The sequence below is a fragment of the Oncorhynchus nerka genome, linkage group LG27 (assembly GCF_034236695.1).
Source record: "Oncorhynchus nerka isolate Pitt River linkage group LG27, Oner_Uvic_2.0, whole genome shotgun sequence".
NCBI classification, from domain to species: domain Eukaryota; kingdom Metazoa; phylum Chordata; class Actinopteri; order Salmoniformes; family Salmonidae; genus Oncorhynchus; species Oncorhynchus nerka.
Genome location: NC_088422.1, coordinates 67,244,480 through 67,262,931, shown reverse-complemented (window position 1 = coordinate 67,262,931; position 18,452 = coordinate 67,244,480). Strand labels below are relative to the sequence as shown.

The 18,452-nt window shown below is 44.8% G+C and overlaps 1 protein-coding gene across 3 annotated transcripts in view; it reads left to right on the top strand.

Moving 5' to 3' along the window:
- The window catches only part of LOC115112187 (SH2 domain-containing adapter protein F-like), a 137,939-nt gene extending 120,774 nt beyond the window's left edge, over window positions 1-17,165 (top strand). For all 3 annotated transcript variants that reach the window (XM_029639055.2, XM_029639053.2, XM_065011911.1), the window contains 3 exons: window positions 3,674-3,851; window positions 4,061-4,180; window positions 10,127-17,165. In XM_029639055.2, the coding sequence (XP_029494915.1) occupies window positions 3,674-3,851; window positions 4,061-4,180; window positions 10,127-10,313 (485 nt within the window). In that variant the 3' untranslated portion in view covers window positions 10,314-17,165. The remainder of the gene's footprint in view (window positions 1-3,673; window positions 3,852-4,060; window positions 4,181-10,126) is intronic.
- Window positions 17,166-18,452: the final 1,287 nt, after the last annotated feature.

The following is an 18,452-nucleotide window of genomic DNA, read 5'->3' as shown; positions in this document are numbered from 1 at the left end:
CTATAAACTGTATCATTATCATTTTGTATAGCCAAGCCATGGAACTGTGTTTACACAGGCAGCCCAATTCAGATTTTTTATTTTTTTTTGGCACAAATTGGTATTTTGACCAGTCAGATTTTTAGCCAATTATCTGGGCAAAACATGAGAATTGGGCTGCCTGTGTAAACGAAGCCTTAGTTTATTAAATTAAATAAATACTTATTCACATGAACAATAGAAATTAGGTTAAGGGGAGCCCCTGGTGGTCACTGGTGGAACACCATGATCATGTATGTATGATGTAGCTTTTTCCAGTGGTAAGCACATGCTGTGAATGCTTCAGGGATGCTCAGAATAGGTTTCTGCTGTTCAGTATGTAGTTTAGCATCAGGCAGAGTTAATTGCTTCTAGTTGTGCATGTCAGGCATTTACATTAGGTTGTTTCTAGAAGACATCTACATTTATTGATTCATAAAATATAAACAAATGCAACAATTTTAACGATTTTACTGAGTTACAGATCATGTAAGGAAATCAGTCAATTGAAATAAATTCATTAGGCCCTTATCTATGGATTTCACATGACTGGGAATGCAGATATGCATCAGTTGGTCAGACACCTAAAATAAAAGTAGGGTCATGGATCAGAAAACCAGTCAGTGTCTGGTGTGAACACCATTTGCCACATGCAGCGCGACACATCTAATTTGCATAGAGTTGATCAGGCTGTTGATTGTGGCCTATGGAATGTTGTCCCACTCCTCTTCAATGGCTGTGCGAAATTGCTGGATATTGGCGGGAACTGGAGCATGCTGTCCTGCACGTCGATCCAGAGCATCCCAAACGTGCCAATGTCTTGTGAATATGCAGACCATGGAAGAACTGGGACATTTTCAGCTTCCAGAAATGATGTACAGATTCTTACGACATGGGGTCGTGCATTATCATGCTGAAACATGAGGTGATCGCCGGGCGGATGAATGGCACGACAACAGGCCTCAGGATCTCGTCGCGGTATCTCTGAGCATTCAAATTGACATCGATAAAATACAATTGTGTTTGTTGTGCGCCGCTTATACCTGCCCATACCATAACCCCACTGCCACTATGGGGCACTCTGTTCACAAAGTTGATATCAGCAAAACGCTGGCCCACACAACGCCATAAACGCTGTTGGTCATGTGCCTGGTACAGTTGAAACTGGGATTCAGCCATGAAGCGTGCCAGTGGCCATCGAATGTGAGCAGTTGTCCACTGAAGTCGGTTACGACAGCGAACTGCAGTCAAGTCAAGACCCTGGTGAGGATGATGAGATGAGCTTCCCTGAGACGGTTTCTGAAAGTTTGTTCTGAAATTATTTGATTGTGCAAACCCACAGTTTAATCAGCTGTCCAGGTGGTTGGTCTCAGACGATCCCGCAGGTGAAGAAGCCAAATGTGGAGGTCCTGGACTGGCGTGATTACACGTGGTCTGTGGTTGTGAGGCCGGTTGAACGTACTGCCAAATTCTCTTAAATGAAATAGGAGGTGGCTTGTTGTAGAGAAATTAACATTCAATTCACTGGAAACAGCTCTGGTGGACATTCCTGCAGTCAGCATGCCAATTGCACACTCTCTCAAAACTTGAGACTTTTGCTGTGTGACAAAACTGCACAGTAGCCTTTTATTGTCCCCAGCACAAGGTGTACCTGTGTAATGATCATGCTGTTCAATCAGCTTCTTGATATGCCACACTTGTCAGGTGGATGGATTATCTTGGCAAAGGAGAAATGCTCACTATCAGTGATGTAAACAAATTTGTGCTCAACATTTGAAAGAAATAAGCTTTTTGTGCTCATGAAACATGGGACCAGCACTTTACATGTTGCGTTTGATACGTTTGTTCAGTGTATAATGGTGGAAGGACTGTAAGGACTCTCAATGTTACAATAGCTTTACAGAAAGTGAAACGCTATCCTTTGACTGGAGGTGTGGTCTAGACTAGACAAGCACATTCCTCCCCATCGACATGTTGTGATTCCAGTGGCTCTTGTCTGTCTGTCTGGAGGAGCTATGTCCACTCAGTGAAGTTAAACCCAGGCCTGGAGTGAGATTAGCCCTTGAGATGAGTGGTGGTGGGGGGCATGCAATCACAACTAAGAGTATGCTAAATGAACTGCCTCCATCAGAGGCTCCACGTTTGATGTTGCTCCACTCCTCTTGAAGCCCTAAAGCGGTCTTCAACATTCTGTCAGTGACAGACTGGTCATGTGTTTGATGTTGAAGGGTGACCTCAGTTTATTGCTGGGGGTAGCAAGCCAAGGCAACTGGAAATGGGGCTCTTTCCAAAGGATGGTGTGACATCAACTACAGAAATGACCTGTGGAGTAAAACAGCCCACTCTCCTGTGTCAGTGTCTCTGACCGCTGACCACTACCAGGAAGTTCTGAGTTTTCAACTTCTACTCCTGGTCCCCTCCCACCCTCTGATCTCACATCAGACTGTGTAAATAGGGAGATTGAGTAGCTTGTTTCTGTATGCTCTAAAAGCACATCTCTAACTCTGTCAGGGACGTGTCACGATTTGGATGGATCACCTCCGATCCCCCATCAGGCCGAGCAGCAAAGCCCTGAGAAGTGCCAACTTCCAAAGGAGCCTGTCTATTCTCTAGTTGACTTTTCAAGGCCTGGCTCAATGATTAACCTGGACTAGTTTGTGCATGTTGTGTTTTCCCTCCCGTCTGGCATTGTGTACACAGTGTGGCTGGATTGATTTCTGTCTCGCTCTGCCTTCATCTGTGAAGTTCCTTGAGGGGGATGTGTTGTACAGAGTGGTGCGGTGTGTGTTTAAACACTGAGGCATGGCTGTCTCCTCTCATTAACACGTCTCACTGCAGGACAGCGCATACAAGCCGGGAAAGACCAGGAGGAATCATGAAAATTAAGTCACAGCGGCCCAGTGTTTCACAGCGGCCCAGTGTTTCACAGCGTCCCAGTGTTTCACAGCGTCCCAGTGTTTCACAGCGGCCCAGTGTTTCACAGCGGCCCAGTGTTTCACAGCGTCCCAGTGTTTCACAGCGTCCCAGTGTTTCACAGCGTCCCAGTGTTTCACAGCGGCCCAGTGTTTCACAGCGGCCCAGTGTTTCACAGCGGCCCAGTGTTTCACAGCGGCCCAGTGTTTCACAGCGGCCCAGTGTTTCGAACACATGCTTCTCTGAACTCAACGCCACTTTAATTGCATTGCTTATAATTGATGAGTGCAGGAAACACAAGATGGATTTCAATGGTCAGATTGTTGAAGCTAGAATCCTTAGTTGCTACTTCCATTTTAGACTTATAATGTCATGAGATATACCCATTGATTCTTGAACAATATAACTTGTAAATGTGTCATGAGCTTAGTTCAACTGTCGTACCCCATCAGGCTCCAAAATATCAGCTTGTTTTTTACTCGGTTTACAAACTATGTAAACAAACACTGAATAGCATGGTTAAAACTGTAATTATGATATCATAGATGGTCTGTCCTTGCATCCATAGCTCTATGAATTTGAGTGGTTCCATTTCTCGAGGCCCGTCCCTTAGCTTTATACAGAAACGGAGGCGGGGTGTCCAGTGTTCCAAGGCTGATGTTTGAAATGTCTCCAGGATGTCTCTATTGAGATGCTGTTGTATTGTGATGCTCATATCTGGCTGTGTCTCCTTCATTTACAGTCCAGTTTGAAGGGGTGGAGAAGTCCAGAATGTCGCCCACCAGGGAGGGTAAAGGAGGGCGTCCGCCCCGCATCCACTCCAGTTGCTGTCTGGTCAACACCAAGATGACCTCTCTGGACCACTGCAGTGCTGCTCTGGGGGAACGCATTGACCCCTCCATGTCCCTGGAGAGCCAATTGTAAGTTATCCTCCCCTACCGTCTTTCCATCCACAGAATTATAATGACTAGTAATTCTATTCCTATGATTCTTTCTATGGATTTGGTTATTTTGTGTTGGTTCTTCTGAGGTAGAGCTGTGGAGATATTTGATTGTCTTTTGATGTTAGATAAGACACCTTCTCCAGTTGAAACTCTGCTATGTCCTCCCTCTTCTCTCCACCCTGTAGCTGGTACCATGGAGCGATCAGCAGGACGGATGCAGAGTCTCTGCTGAGGCTGTGTAAGGAGGCCAGCTACCTGGTGAGGAACAGTGAGACCAGCAAGAACGACTTCTCCCTCTCACTCAAGTAAGACCCTTCCCATACATATACTGTCCACTACACATAAGTAATCTGTGTGCAGTTGACGACACCCTCTCACACACTAGAGAATATCCAGCACCTGCTGTGCTTTCAGAGGTATTCATACCTCTTTTGACTTATTCCATATTTTGTTGTTACAGCCTGAATTCAACATTTATTATTTAGATTTAATCCATTTGGATTTAATCCACATAATACCCCATAATAACAAAGTGAAAACATGTTTTCACATATTGAACATGAAATACGGAAATATCTCATGGACCCACAGGTCTTCCTCACCTCCTACCTACCTGCTGACTGTCTCTTTAGTATGGTTATACACATCACCTTTAAGAACCCTGTCCTTCCTACATGATGCCCTCCCACCTCCACCAGGTAACATCTCTAGCCCCGCGGACTTGCCCAGAACTGAATTCATAATGCCCCCATAGCTGACCTCAGCCCCCTGACTGTGACCTGTCTCAAGGCCAGCGGAGGGTCCAAGGGACAGGCCCTAGTTGGTTTAGTCTGGTCTGACATTTAGCTGGAGGGTAGCTTAAAGGGTCTCGCTGCACAGCTGGCATTCACCTCCACAGGGCAGTCACATCCCATCGACTCTGAGGGCTCACACTACCGCAGGGAGCCAGCCAACTGATGAGTGTCAGCCGGCTGCCATTTCACCAGCACACAGCAATCCCTGTCTGAGAAAAACATTTCACCACAGGGGCAGAGAAAGTGCCTCTGATATGAGCCGCAGAGAGGATAACCGCTGGAATTATGGCCATGGAAGACAGTTGTACAGTATTATTGTCACCTTTCTTCAGATAGAAACTGACATTTGTGCTCTTTTGTTATTCACAATAAAGCACATATCTGTCGATAAAGTCCGCGTTAGATTAGATACGTTGCAGCAGGAGGAAAAAGCGTTGCTGGGCCCGAGGACGCTCCTCGTCCGTCTGCTTTAGGCTCATCTCTGCTGGCAGGAGGAAAAAGCGTTGCTGGGCCCGAGGACGCTCCTCGTCCGTCTGCTTTAGGCTCATCTCTGCTGGCAGGAGGAAAAAGCGTTGCTGGGCCCGAGGACGCTCCTCGTCCGTCTGCTTTAGGCTCATCTCTGCTGGCAGGAGGAAAAAGCGTTGCTGGGCCCGAGGACGCTCCTCGTCCGTCTGCTTTAGGCTCATCTCTGCTGGCAGGAGGAAAAAGCGTTGCTGGGCCCGAGGACGCTCCTCGTCCGTCTGCTTTAGGCTCATCTCTGCTGGCAGGAGGAAAAAGCGTTGCTGGGCCCGAGGACGCTCCTCGTCCATCTGCTTTAGGCTCATCTCTGCTGGCAGGAGGAGATGATGCTGTCCAGAGCTGCTCCACTGCTCCTCACACTGACTGACTGCTCATTTCATTACCAGAGCTCTGGGACTCTGCTCTGGCCTGCCAGGGGACACACACAGGGAATTAGACTGGTGGGCTTGATTGGACAGACAGTGCTGGGCCATTGGCTGGACTGTCTGGTGCAGTAGGCTGGTAGGCCTTATTGGATAGACGGGGCTGGGGTTGTTTGGGGTGACTTTATTTAACTAGGCAAGTCAGTTAAGAACAAATTCTTATTTACAATGACGGCCTACCCCGGCCAAACCCGGACGACGCTGGGCCAATTGTGCGGAAACCTATGAGACTCCCAATCATGGCCGGATGTGATACATTCTAGATTCGAAACAGGGACTGTAGTGATGCCTCTTGCACTGAGAAGCAGTGCCTCAGACCGCTGTGTCACTCGGGAAGGTCACTAGGACACGTCCCATGCTATGTCTGAGGGGGTGGAGGAGAGGAGTGTTGTTGATCTCCAGTAGCAGCTTTCCTTCTCGGCTAGAGCCCACGAACTGTGACCTTTCAGCCAGCAGCACTGAACCTCTGACCCTGTCAGTCCGGCTGCCTCCATGGCCAGTCACTGTAGTAGAAAGTCATATTGACTCTGAGTTCAAAGTTCAAACACGTAGACTTCTGAGTGTGTCTAGGACCACCAATGTCAATCCCAGAATAATGGGACTAATCCAGAAAGGAGTGATGGAATGAATTGTTCCGTGTCTGTGTGCTTGTGAACCATACATCATAGTTGTGTAAAAGGCTGTTTACAACACACTCTTTGTTGGACCCCCGGCACAGATCAGTGGAGATGTCATCCACACAGGACAGAGAGCAAAGGCAGGAAGGCAGATATTTCTAAACCGCTCTGGTGTGTGTGTGGTGGATCATGTGCCTGTGTCCTGCCAGCGTGACTGTTAGTTGTGCAGTACTGGTAGGAAGCAGAGGAGGTTGTAGGGTCATTCAGATCAACCCAGTAAACAATCAGCGGGTTGATTCATGGAGCCGGCAGTGGGGAGGGGGTGACAGAGTACAGTTGCTGAAACCTCTGTGGCAGAGGCTGGAAACCCAATGTGTAGGCCAGATACTCCATGTTGGCAGATGCTGAAACCTCTGTGGCAGAGGCTGGAAACCCAATGTGTAGGCCAGATACTCCATGTTGGCAGATGCTGAAACCTCTGTGGCAGAGGCTGGAAACCCAATGTGTAGGCCAGATACTCCATGTTGGCAGATGCTGAAACCTCTGTGGCAGAGGCTAGAAGACCCTGTGTTTAGATACTCCATGTCTGGAGCTGCTGAAATATTCATGGGGCCAATTCGGCGACACGTTTGTGCTTTGCATCATCGATGAAGGCCCAGACTTTCACTAACCACCAGTCCCGAGAGCCTTTTGACAGGGAGAGAGGGTACCTTGTTTGTCTCTCTTCCTCTCGCTCTCTCTCTCTCTCTCTCTCTCTCTCCTCTCTCCTCTCTCTGAAGATGAGTGGTCTTCTAGGTGCATAAAACACATTTAGCCTTTCACTGGTCTCTGAGAGCCGTAGCTCTCCCCCAGGGAGGGGTTTTACACAGCCGGGTTTACGGGCTGACTGAGGTAGAAAATAAACCGTTGATGAAAGAGGAAAACAAAGATTTATGCAACAACATGTGTTGATGCTACAACACATGAGAAACTATAAAGCCTTGGAGTTGTAGAAAGAACAACAAAAGCTCTCCGCGTTTGCAGTTGAACTCATGTCAGGAGAGGCAAAAGTGTCTCAGGAAAGTGTCTTCTCTTTGTCTTTCTTGTGAGAGACAGTTTCTCCCAGTTTGTTGTGGAGTGTGCGTGCAGTTCAGTGCACAGTTCAGTGCGTTTTATTAATGCATGTTTTCTTCCTGGATATTACCACACTTGGAATGGTTCCCAAATGAAACACGACAACAACACAGCTTTGTGTTATGTACAATATAGTTGACCTATAATGATCAGAACCAACCACATTCTTGTTTCTAAAGTCACTCTCAACCACGAGGAACAGGTGTGGTCATGTCCTGATCATGTCTGTAATCCTTCCAGTCAGACACGCTCTGTTTGTGGCTGCCACAGTATGTATTAAACCGGAAGAATAGCTATTCAGGACATTTCCTGTCCCACAATGCTTCATAAGGTCATGGCTTTCTTTCTGGATCATTATCTTCTGTTGGGTGAGTTTTGGCTTCTCTGAAGCCATGGATTTATTGCGTTGAAGCATCATTTGTGGTGCAGTCTAATATATGTAGAGAGGTAGAGATAAACGATGATGGCTGTCAGCCTATTTCTCTGCTGTGAGGATGAGAGGGTTCAAGTGAAAGTCATAGACCCCCGGTGAACAGGACACCAGACCTCCAGAGGGAAATTAATCCCGATTAGACAATAAAAGCGCACAACTAAATAGGATACGATAACAAACACAAAAGGCCCAGTCTTGTCAAAAATAGCCCTACATTTCTGTTATCAGACAGCAGTGAGTAGTGGTCTATTTGCGCCATTGTCTCTGAGTCTCCACGGAGCTGAAACGCGATAAGCGTAGCTAAACGCTGACGGGGAGGAAAATCTTAGGGGGATTTTTAAAATGTTCCTATTGATGTGTTTAGCTTTTTAAGTGGTGTGCTCGTGTAACCCAAGGCCTATCTCCTCAAGCTGTTGATAAATCAAACACACTTTGCCTTCAGAGTGGCCTCTCCTCTCCTGGCCCAGCTTAAGAAGCAGCAACACAGTGACTGCATCCCAAATTGGCACCCTAATTCCCTATATAGTGCACTACTTTTGGCCTAAGCCCTAAATGGGGAACAGGGTGTATTTTGGGATGTAGGCAGTGAACAGGCTGTGTGACTAGAGATATCTGTCCTCATCTACTCCAACCAATACACTTTGATTTGATGAACATCCTGGTAATGACAGAGATGTATTCAACTGGAGGAGCTGGCTGGCTGATCAGGCTCAGTGATGAAGGAGGCTGAAACTAGCTGTATTTACTACACTTTTATAGCAGCAGAGAAACCCTGCAGTCTCCCTCAGCTCTCTTATAAAACGATCATCCACCTCTCCTCACGCTAGATGCTCTCAATCTCCCTCGTTTCTTTTAGGGTCTCTGTCTCCCCCTCTCCGACTCCTCTCTCCTTCTATCTCCCCCTCTCTAACCATACTTTTAGTGCAGAAACTATACATGTCAAGGCTGTGACTTGCCAGTCTTACAGCAGCAATGTGTTGAAGAGAAGATATTAGAGAATTCTTGTTGACTGTCCTTCATCTGCATTGGTCCTTACTACTTTCACCGTGTCACACTAAGTTTTTGTCTCTTGGTTCATGAACTGATGAAAGATTTGACTTACAGTAAGTATTTGCCTCTGTTTTGAGAAATGTCATTTTTAATGGTTATTGTCCCTTAATTGAACCTGTTAAATTTCCCCTTGATCCTAAAGTTCTCTCCATGGTTTTGTTTCTGCTGGTGTCTTAGTGAGATTAATGTGGCTTCAGGCTTTCCAAATGTATTTATAAGATAAGGGAAGTATGGACATCTCATTTAAGATGCCCAGCAATTTGTGCTTTCTGCTGATAATGCACACACACACGCACACACACGCAGAGACAGAATGGATAAGAAAACATATTTCCATATTTGAATGCCACTCCCCTCTTATGGGAACAGGAAGTCATTGCAGTCCATCACTGTCTGGCCTTTATTCCACTGTTTTTTTTATTTCTGTTGACAGGAGAGGTGACACCTGCTCTGCTAAATATTGTATATTTTTCCTAACTGTGTAAATCCTCCGGGTGAGCTGATTCTGCAGTATCTTTGGCATTGCACAATGCAAACAGAAGAAAAAAAACTTTCTCTGGGACCATGAGTCTGTGTTTAAAAAAAAAAAGAAAGAAAAAAAAAAGGAAAAAAAGTTTTCTGATAAATGGTCTCCTGAGGACTTTTCTGCTACCCCCTCTCCCCCTCTACCTCACCATCTACCTCTTCTTCTCTCTCTCCCTTTTCCCCCTCTCCCCCTCTTCCTCTCTCTCTCTTTCTCCCCTCTACCTCATCATGTCCCTCTTTCTCTCGCTCTCCTTCCCCCTCTCTCTCTCTCTCTCTCTCTCTCTCTCTCTCTCTCTCTCTCTCATCCCTCTCTCTTCCTCTTCTCCACTCCTCCTCTCCTTCTCATTCTATGTGATCAAAGGCCTGTGTCACTGCCCTTCTCCCTGCAGCCTCTGTCTAGTGCAGCATAATGGGTTTTATACAGCCACATTTCTCATTAAGACAAGGCTCCAGAGCAGGAGATTACTTAAGAGCTGTAAAGCACACAGATCCAAGGCTCCGGCTCAGCCCTAGAAATACCGAAGGGAGCACAGCCCAGGGAGCTTTTCATTTGCTCTGCATTTATTAACTGGTGTAGCCTAAGTGATTCTTCCTGGCTGCTCATTAGACTTGTAGCACTCTCTACTTACTGTACGTATGAGCACGCAGTATGTGACCTGGGTTCTAAACCAGCCCTACTGTACTGCATCGGCTGGGAATGATCTGTCACACTGTACCGCTGGGAGATAAAGCATTCATCGTTTTTAGAGCTGAAATAATGTTTTCTCTCTCCTTCTAGGAGCAGCCAGGGCTTCATGCACATGAAGCTGTCGAGGACGAAGGAGAACAAGTACATCCTGGGTCAGAACAGCTGTCCCTTCGACAGTGTCCCCGAGATCATCCACTTCTACTCCAGCCGCAAGCTGCCCATCAAGGGGGCCGAGCACATGTCCCTGCTCTACCCCGTGGCCATCAGGACACTATAGTGACACGTCCTTCCCCAAAGGTCACACAGGGGTCAGGGGTCAGATGCCCTCTCCTGCCACCTCCCATGGGAAACCCTGTCACTCTGCCTTTCTCCTTCTGTATGATTGGTCTGAAGGACAGAGTTCAAGTTGGCGGAGGAGGCAGGGATGATGATGATGATGATAACACAGCTCACCTGTCATCACCCACCTGATCCCAGACCAGCTATTAACTTTTTGTTTGTACTTGCTACAACATTATCATTGCATCATTGACTGACACATTATCTGCTGACGAGCATTGTTTCACTGATCCCACAGCTGCTTCCTCAACAGTATCACTCTGTACCAATCTCCTCCACACAAGACCTGTTCATATTGGATTTGGCTCCATGTTATGCTGAAAGTGTTTATTTAGTGAGGGGAAGCTAAAGATTGTAATGTCCTTTATAAAGGAAGTGGGGAAGGCACATTAATGTATTGGAGTTGGGTTATATATGGGCACTCTACAGTGGCCGGCAAACTCAATAAACCTGCCCTGTGGGAATACCTTACCCATCAGTGCAACAACAGTTTAGTGTTTAAGTGCTGTAAGGTCTACAGACTGACGTCTGTCTCTGTCTAATCCCGGGACTGTAATTTCTGATATCCTTCACCACGGGTGTCCCATTGGTAGGACAGTGTAAGTACAGCTCTGGTTTGACAGTCAGCAGACTGATAGATGGATAACTATGTTACACAGCAGTAGCACCATTGGCTAAATGAGCCAGAGATGGGTGCCTAGTCTCAAAATGGGCTAAATTACCTTCCCAATCTGCCATCATCTTTGTATGGGTAGAATGGAATATGCCTGCATTGTCTACCTCAGAAAATCAATTTCATTCGTGAATCTGCAGATCAATAGGTACAATGGGATTGCAGATATTGATCCAACCCCCACAATGCAACTCCGATTTCCAACAAATTGCATCTATGGTTTAAGAATATGTTTTTGCATAAACCAGTCAATCAGATAATGTTTTTGTTAAAAACGACATTTTACAGATCAGCATTTGTATGTATAGTCACTATGAAATTGTGTGATGTCCGTAACAAATGTTTGGTTAAATGCCTTATAATGCATGGGTTGAATCAGTCGGATTAGATCCGCTGATTTCTAGAGTTCTGCTTCTTTCAACGATTGTTCTGTGACTGTAATTTATTCTGGGGTAATTCTTATTATTACAGATGTGTTACTCCTCTCTGTGAAGGCCTGCCTCGTGGCATCCAGGACTCACTATTCTCTGCCATGTGATCGTGTTTGGCCAGAGCTTAAATACCCCGGACCTGGTCTCATATACTGTGGTGCTTCGCTTTGTGTTTTAGTCAGTTCTGCTTCATGTGTCCAACTGCCTCTGACTCTGACTCACTGATGAGTGATGGTGTCTCGTGACCAATGGGATTGTCCAGCCTCACATAAAGACTGTCTGTAGAAGCCCCATGGACCAATCAGAGGATTCCATTTTCCTGGATGAACTCAGACCTCCAGTCTGTCATAACCCATCTATTTGTTGGAATGATTTAATACACACCTTGACTTCTCCCCTGAACCAGAGGGAGTGACGTGTCCTTTAAAATCGAAATGTTAATAAGGAGAGTGCTGAAGCATGCTATGCAATCCCATAGCCAGTGGGTGGCATCATTGCAGATGTGGAAATCAAAGGCTGTCCTCCAATTGGCATTTCCAGGGAATTATATGAGTGTTTGCTGGAGGTGAATTGATTCTGTTGGTAAGATAAGGGAACAAGTCAAGTAGGGTTGCATACAGCAGCAATGGTTCCCAAACTTTTTTGGTTACTGTACCACAAACTGGACTGTACTCTGCCCGGAGTACACCTGAAGTACCCCCTCATGTGCATTTTACAAGTAGGCCTATGGTCTCATGAGTCTTCTCAAGGTACCCCCTGTGGATAGACCAAGTACCCTCCAGGGGTCCTAGTACCCATGGTTGTGAACCACTGGCATACAGTATATGACTCTTCATGGCAGGTTTAGGAGTTTGTCAATGTCATGATTAGACTATTCCACACCTTCATGAGGTAACTGATGTTGACGGAGAGGGTCATTGTATGTAATGGAGGGAAATTCTGCTCACATTTGATTAATTAAATAAATATATCAGTACCAGTCAAAAGTTTGGACACACCTACTCATTCAAGGGTTTTTCTTTATTTTTTAAAGCTATTTTCTACATTGTAGAATAATAGTGAAGACATCAACTATGAAATAACACATATAGAATTATGTAGTAACCAAAACAGTGTTAAACAAATCAAAATATATTTGAGATTCTTCAAAGTAGCCACCATTTGCCTTGACAGCTTTGCACACTCTTGGCATTCTCTCAACCAGCTTCATGAGGAATGCTTTTTCAACAGTCTTGAAGGAGTTCCCACATATGCTGAGCACTTGTTGGATGCTTTTCCTTCACTCTGTGGTCCAACTCATCCCAAACCATCTCAATTGGGCTGAGGTCGGGTGATTCAGCACTCCATCACTCTCCTTCTTGGTCAAGTAGCCCTTACACAGCCTGGAGGCGTGTTTTAGATCATTGTCCTGTTGAATAACTAATTATTGTCCCACTAAGTGCAAACCAGATGACGTATCGCTGCAGAATGTTGTGGTAGCCATGCTTGTTAATTGTGCCTTGAATTCTAAATAAATCACAGACAGGGTCACCAGCAAAGCACCCCACACCATCACACATCCTCCTCCATACTTCACGGTGGGATCCACAAATGTGGAGATCATCCATTCACCTACTCTGGGTCTCTCAAAGAGACAGCTGCTGGAACCAAAAGTCTCAAATTTGGACTCATCAGACCAAAGGACAGATTTCTACCGGTCTAATGTCCATTGCTCGTGTTTCTTGGCCCAATCAAGTCTATTCTTCTTATTGGTGTCCTTTAGTAGTGGTTACTTTGCAGCAATTCGACCATGAGGGCCTGATTCACACAGTCTCCTCTGAACAGTTGATGTTGAGTTGTCTGTTACTTGAACTCTGTGAAGCATTTATTTGGGCTGCAATCTGTTGTGCAGTTAACTCTAATGAATTTGTCCTCTGCAGCAGAGGTAACTCTGGTCTTTCATTCCAGTGGCGGTCCTCATGAGAACCAGTTTCATCATACCGCTTGATGGTTGTTGCGACTGCACTTGAAGAAACTTTCAAAGTTCTTGAAAAGTTCTGCATTGACTGACCTTCATGTCTTAAAGTAATAATGGACTGTCATTTCTCTTTGCTTATTTGAGATGTTCTTGCCATAATATGGACTTTAATATGGACCCTATTTGGTGAAAGACTATCTTCTGTATACCCACCCCACCTTGTCACAACACAACTGATTGGCTCAAACGCATTAAGAAGGAAAGAAATTCCACAAATTAACTTTTAACAAGGCACACCTATTCATTTAAATGCATTCCAGGAGACTACTTCATGAAGCTGGTTGAGAGAATGCCAAGCATATGCAAAGCTGTCATTAAGGCAAAGGGTGGCTATTTGAAGAATCTCAAATATAAAATATATTTGGATTTGTTTAACACTTTTTTTGGTTACTACATGATTCCATGTGTTATTTCATAGTTTTGATGTCTTCACTATTATTCTACAATGTAGAAAATAGTAAAAATAAAGAAAAATCCTTGAATGAGTAGGTGTGTCCAAACTTTTTACTGGTACTGTGTGTGTGTGTGTGTGTGTGTGTGTGTGTGTGTGTATATATGTGTGTATATATATGTATGTATGTATATATATATATATATATATAACACATATACACAGTCGTGGCCAAAAGTTTTGAGAATGACAAATATTAATTTTCACAAAGTCTGCTGCCTCAGTTTGTATGATGGCAATTTGCATATACTCCAGAATATTATGAAGAGTGATCAGATGAATTGCAATTAATTGCAAAGTCCCTATTTGCCATGCAAATGAACTGAATCCCCCCCCAAAAAATTCCACTGCATTTCTGCAGAAGGCTTCAGGGCACCCAAGAAAGTCCAGCAAGCGCCAGGACCGTCTCCTAAAGTTGATTCAGCTGCGGGATCGGGGCACCACCAGTACAGAGCTTGCTCAGGAATGGCAGCAGGCAGGTGTGAGTGCATCTGCACGCACAGTGAGGTGAAGACTTTTGGAGGATGGCCTGGTGTCAAGAAGGGCAGCAAAGAAGCCGCTTCTCTCCAGGAAAAACATCAGGGACAGACTGATATTCTGCAAAAGGTACAGGGATTGGACTGCTGAGGACTGGGGTAAAGTCATTTTCTCTGATGAATCCCCTTTCCGATTGTTTGGGGCATCCGTAAAAAAGCTTGTCCGGAGAAGACAAGGTGAACACTACCATCAGTCCTGTGTCATGCCAACAGTGAACCATCCTCAGACCATGTGTGGGGTTATTTCTCAGCCAAGGGAATGGGCTCACTCACAATTTTGCCTAAGAACACAGCCATGAATAAAGAATGGTACCAACACATCCTCCGAGAGCAACTTCTCCCAACCATCCTGGAACATTTTGGTGACGAACAATGCCTTTTCCAGCATGATGGAGCACCTTGCCATAAGGCAAAAGTGATAATGAAGTGGCTCGGGGAACCACACATCGATATTTTGGGTCCATGGCCAGGAAACTCCCCAGACCTTAATCACATTGAGAACATGTGGTCAATCCTCAAGACGCGAGTGGACAAACAAAAACCCACAATTTCTGACAAACTCCAAGCATTGATTATGCAAGAATGGGCTGCATTCAGTCAGAACGTGGCCCAGAAGTTAATTGACAGCATGCCAGGGCAGATTGCAGAGGTCTTTAAAAATAAGGGTCAACACTGCAAATATTGACTCTTTGCATCAACTTCATGTAAGTGTCAATAAAGGTCTGACACTTATGAAATGCTTGTAATTATACTTCCGTATTCCATAGTAACATCTGACAAAAATATCTAGACACTGAAGAAGCAAACTTTTTGGAAATTTGTATTTGTGTCATTCTCAAAACTTTTGGCCACGTGTGTGTATGTGTATATTCAGACCCCTTTGTTAAAAATGGTTACGTTACAGCCTTATTCTAAAATGTTATTAATCAATTATTTAATCCAATCTACACACAATACCCCATAATGACAAAGTGAAAAGATTTTTAATTTTTGCACATTTATAAAAAATTTAAACAGACCTTATGTACATACATTTTCAGACCCTTTGCTATGAGACTCGAAATTGAGTTCAGGTGCAGCCTGTTTCCATTGATCATCTTTGATGTTTCAACACCTTGATTGGAATCTATTTGTGGTAAATTAAATTGTTTTTACATGATTTGGCAAGGCACACACGGGTCTATGTAAGGTCCCATAGTTGACAGTGTATGTCAGAGCAAACACCAAGCCATGAGGTTGAAGGAATTGTCCATAGAGCTATGAAACAGGATTGTGTCAAGGCACAGATCTGGGGAAGGATACCAAAATAATTATGTAGTGTTGAAGGTCCCCAAGAACACAGTGGCCTCCATCATTCTTAAATGGAACAAGTTTGGAACCACCAAGACTCTTCCTAGAGCTGGGCCGCCCAGCCAAACTGAGCAATCGGGGGAGAAGGGCCTTGGTCAGGGAGGTGACCAAGAACCCGATGGTCACTCTGAAAGAGCTCCAGAGTTCATCTGTGGAGATGGGAGAACCTTACAGAAGGACAACCATCTACACAGTACTCCACCAATCAGGCCTTTGTGGTAGAGTGGCTAGACTGAAGCCACTCCTCAGTAAAAGGCACATGACAGCCCGTTTGGAGTTTGCCAAAAGGCACCTAATGACTCTCAGACCGTAAGAAACGAGATTCTTTGGTCTGATAAACGCAAGATTGAACTCTTTGGCGAAGACTCACACAGCCAAGACAACGCAGGAGTGGCTTCGGGACAAGTCTCTGAATGTCCTTGAGTGGCCCAGCCAGAGTCCGGACTTGAACCCGATCAAACATCTCTGGAGAGACCTGAAAATAGCTGTGCAGCGACGCCCCCCATCCAACCTGACAGAGCTTGAGAGGATCTGCAGAAAAAAATGGTAGAAACTCCCCAAATACAGGTGTACCAAGCTTGTAGCGTCATACCCAAGAAGACTCAAGACTGTATTCTCTGCCAAGGTTCTTCAACAAAGTTCTGAGTGGCACGTCAGAATACTTATGAAAATATCACATTTGTTTTTTTCATTTGCAAAAATGTCTAAATTTGTTTTTGCTTTGTCGTTATGGGGTATTGTGTGTAGATTTGATGAGGGAAAAAACGATTTAATCCAGTTTAGAATAAGGCTATAATGTAACAAAATTTGGAAAAAGTCAAGGGGTCTAAATACTTTCCGAATGCACTATATGTCTTAATGTTCCTGTGTGGCAGAGATGAAACATAAAGAAGAGGAGGATCTTTATTCAGGGCTGCTGACAGATGCATGTTACTGTAGGCAAGGTCCCACGTACGTTGTCCACGCTGCACGGAGGAAGTCCCCTCGCCTGACTAGGAGGGAGGAAGGGAGGTGATTCTGGAAGGCAGAGAAGGAGCTTTGTCTCAATCAGCAGACTCACTCTTCACATTATGTCTCTCTGGGAACCTGGAATAGTCCTTCTCACCCTCAGAGAAGTGTGTGCGTGTTGCCATCGACTTACTCGGTCTCTCTAGCCACTCTTGAGGTCAAGTGGTTTTAATGCTTTAGTGTACATTTTCTTCCCGTGTATGTATTCACTACTATAACATATCTGTACAGTCCCTCATTGCCAAATGTATATACTGAATGTATTGTATGGGGACATAGAGGCATCATGTTTTCAACCTAAATAAAGTAGAGTTTGAGTCCAAACCCTCTGTCATTTGGCTCTTTCTTGATGCTGCGACAAACATGTCACAAAAGAAAGTTGCATCCAAACGGTATTTGGTGAATAACTCAAAACCGTTGTGGTTACCAGTTACCATGGTAAAGGTGTATTCAATGGTAAGTGCCATAGAGCCTCTCTCTGTTGGTTGAGTCAAGGACGGGGTATTGCAAGAATAGTAAAAGAGGATGAAGTCACTGCCGTCAATCTAGTAGTGAATGGTCATCTGCTCCACCACACGATCCCAACCCAGTTTTCACTGCACACCGGCCGGCCGTGATATTATAGTGATATCCTCTAATCAAATGGCTACCCAGACTATTTTCAACCCCCCCCCCCCCCCTTTTACACAGCTGATACTCCATGTTATCATCTATGCCACTTTAATAACTACCTACATGTACACTACCATTCAAAAGATTGGGGTCACTTAGAAATGTACTTTTTTTTTTGTCCATTAAAATGACATCAAATTGATCAGAAATATAGTGTAGACATTGTTAATGTTGTAATTTACTATTGCAGCTGGAAACGGCTGATTTTTAATGGAATATCTACATAGGCGTACAGAGGCCCATTATCAGCACCCATCACTCCTGTGTTCCAATGGCACGTTGTGTTAGTTAATCCAAGTTTATCATTGTAAAAGGCTAATTGATCATTAGAAAACACTTTTGCAATTATGTTAGCACAGCTGAAAACTGTTGTGCTTATCAAAGAAACAATAAAACTGGCCTTCTTTAGACTAGTTGAGTATCTGGAGCATTTGTAGGTTCGATTATAGGCTCAAAATGGTCAGAAATAAATAACTTTCTTTTGAAACTCGTCAGTCTATTCTTGTTCTCAGAAATTAAGGCTATTCCATGCGAGAAATTGCCAAGAAACTGAAGCTCTTGTACAACGCTGTGTACTACTCCCTTCACAGAACAGCGCAAACTGGCTCTAACCAGAATAGAAAGAAGAGTGTGAGGCCCCGGTGCACAACTGAGCAAGAGGACAAGTACATTAGTGTCTAGTTTGAGAAACAGACGCCTCACAAGTCCTCAACTGGCAGCTTCATTAAATGGTACCCGCAAAATATCAGTCTCAACGTCAACAGTGAAGAGGTGACTCCGGGGTGCTGGCCTTCTAGGCAGAGTTCATCTGTCCGGTGTCTGTGTTCTTTTGCCCATCTTAATCTTTTCTTTTTATTGGCCAGTCTGAGATATGGCCTTTCTAAGTGACCCCAAACTTTTGAATGGTAGTGTACATATTACCTCAACTAACCGGTGTCC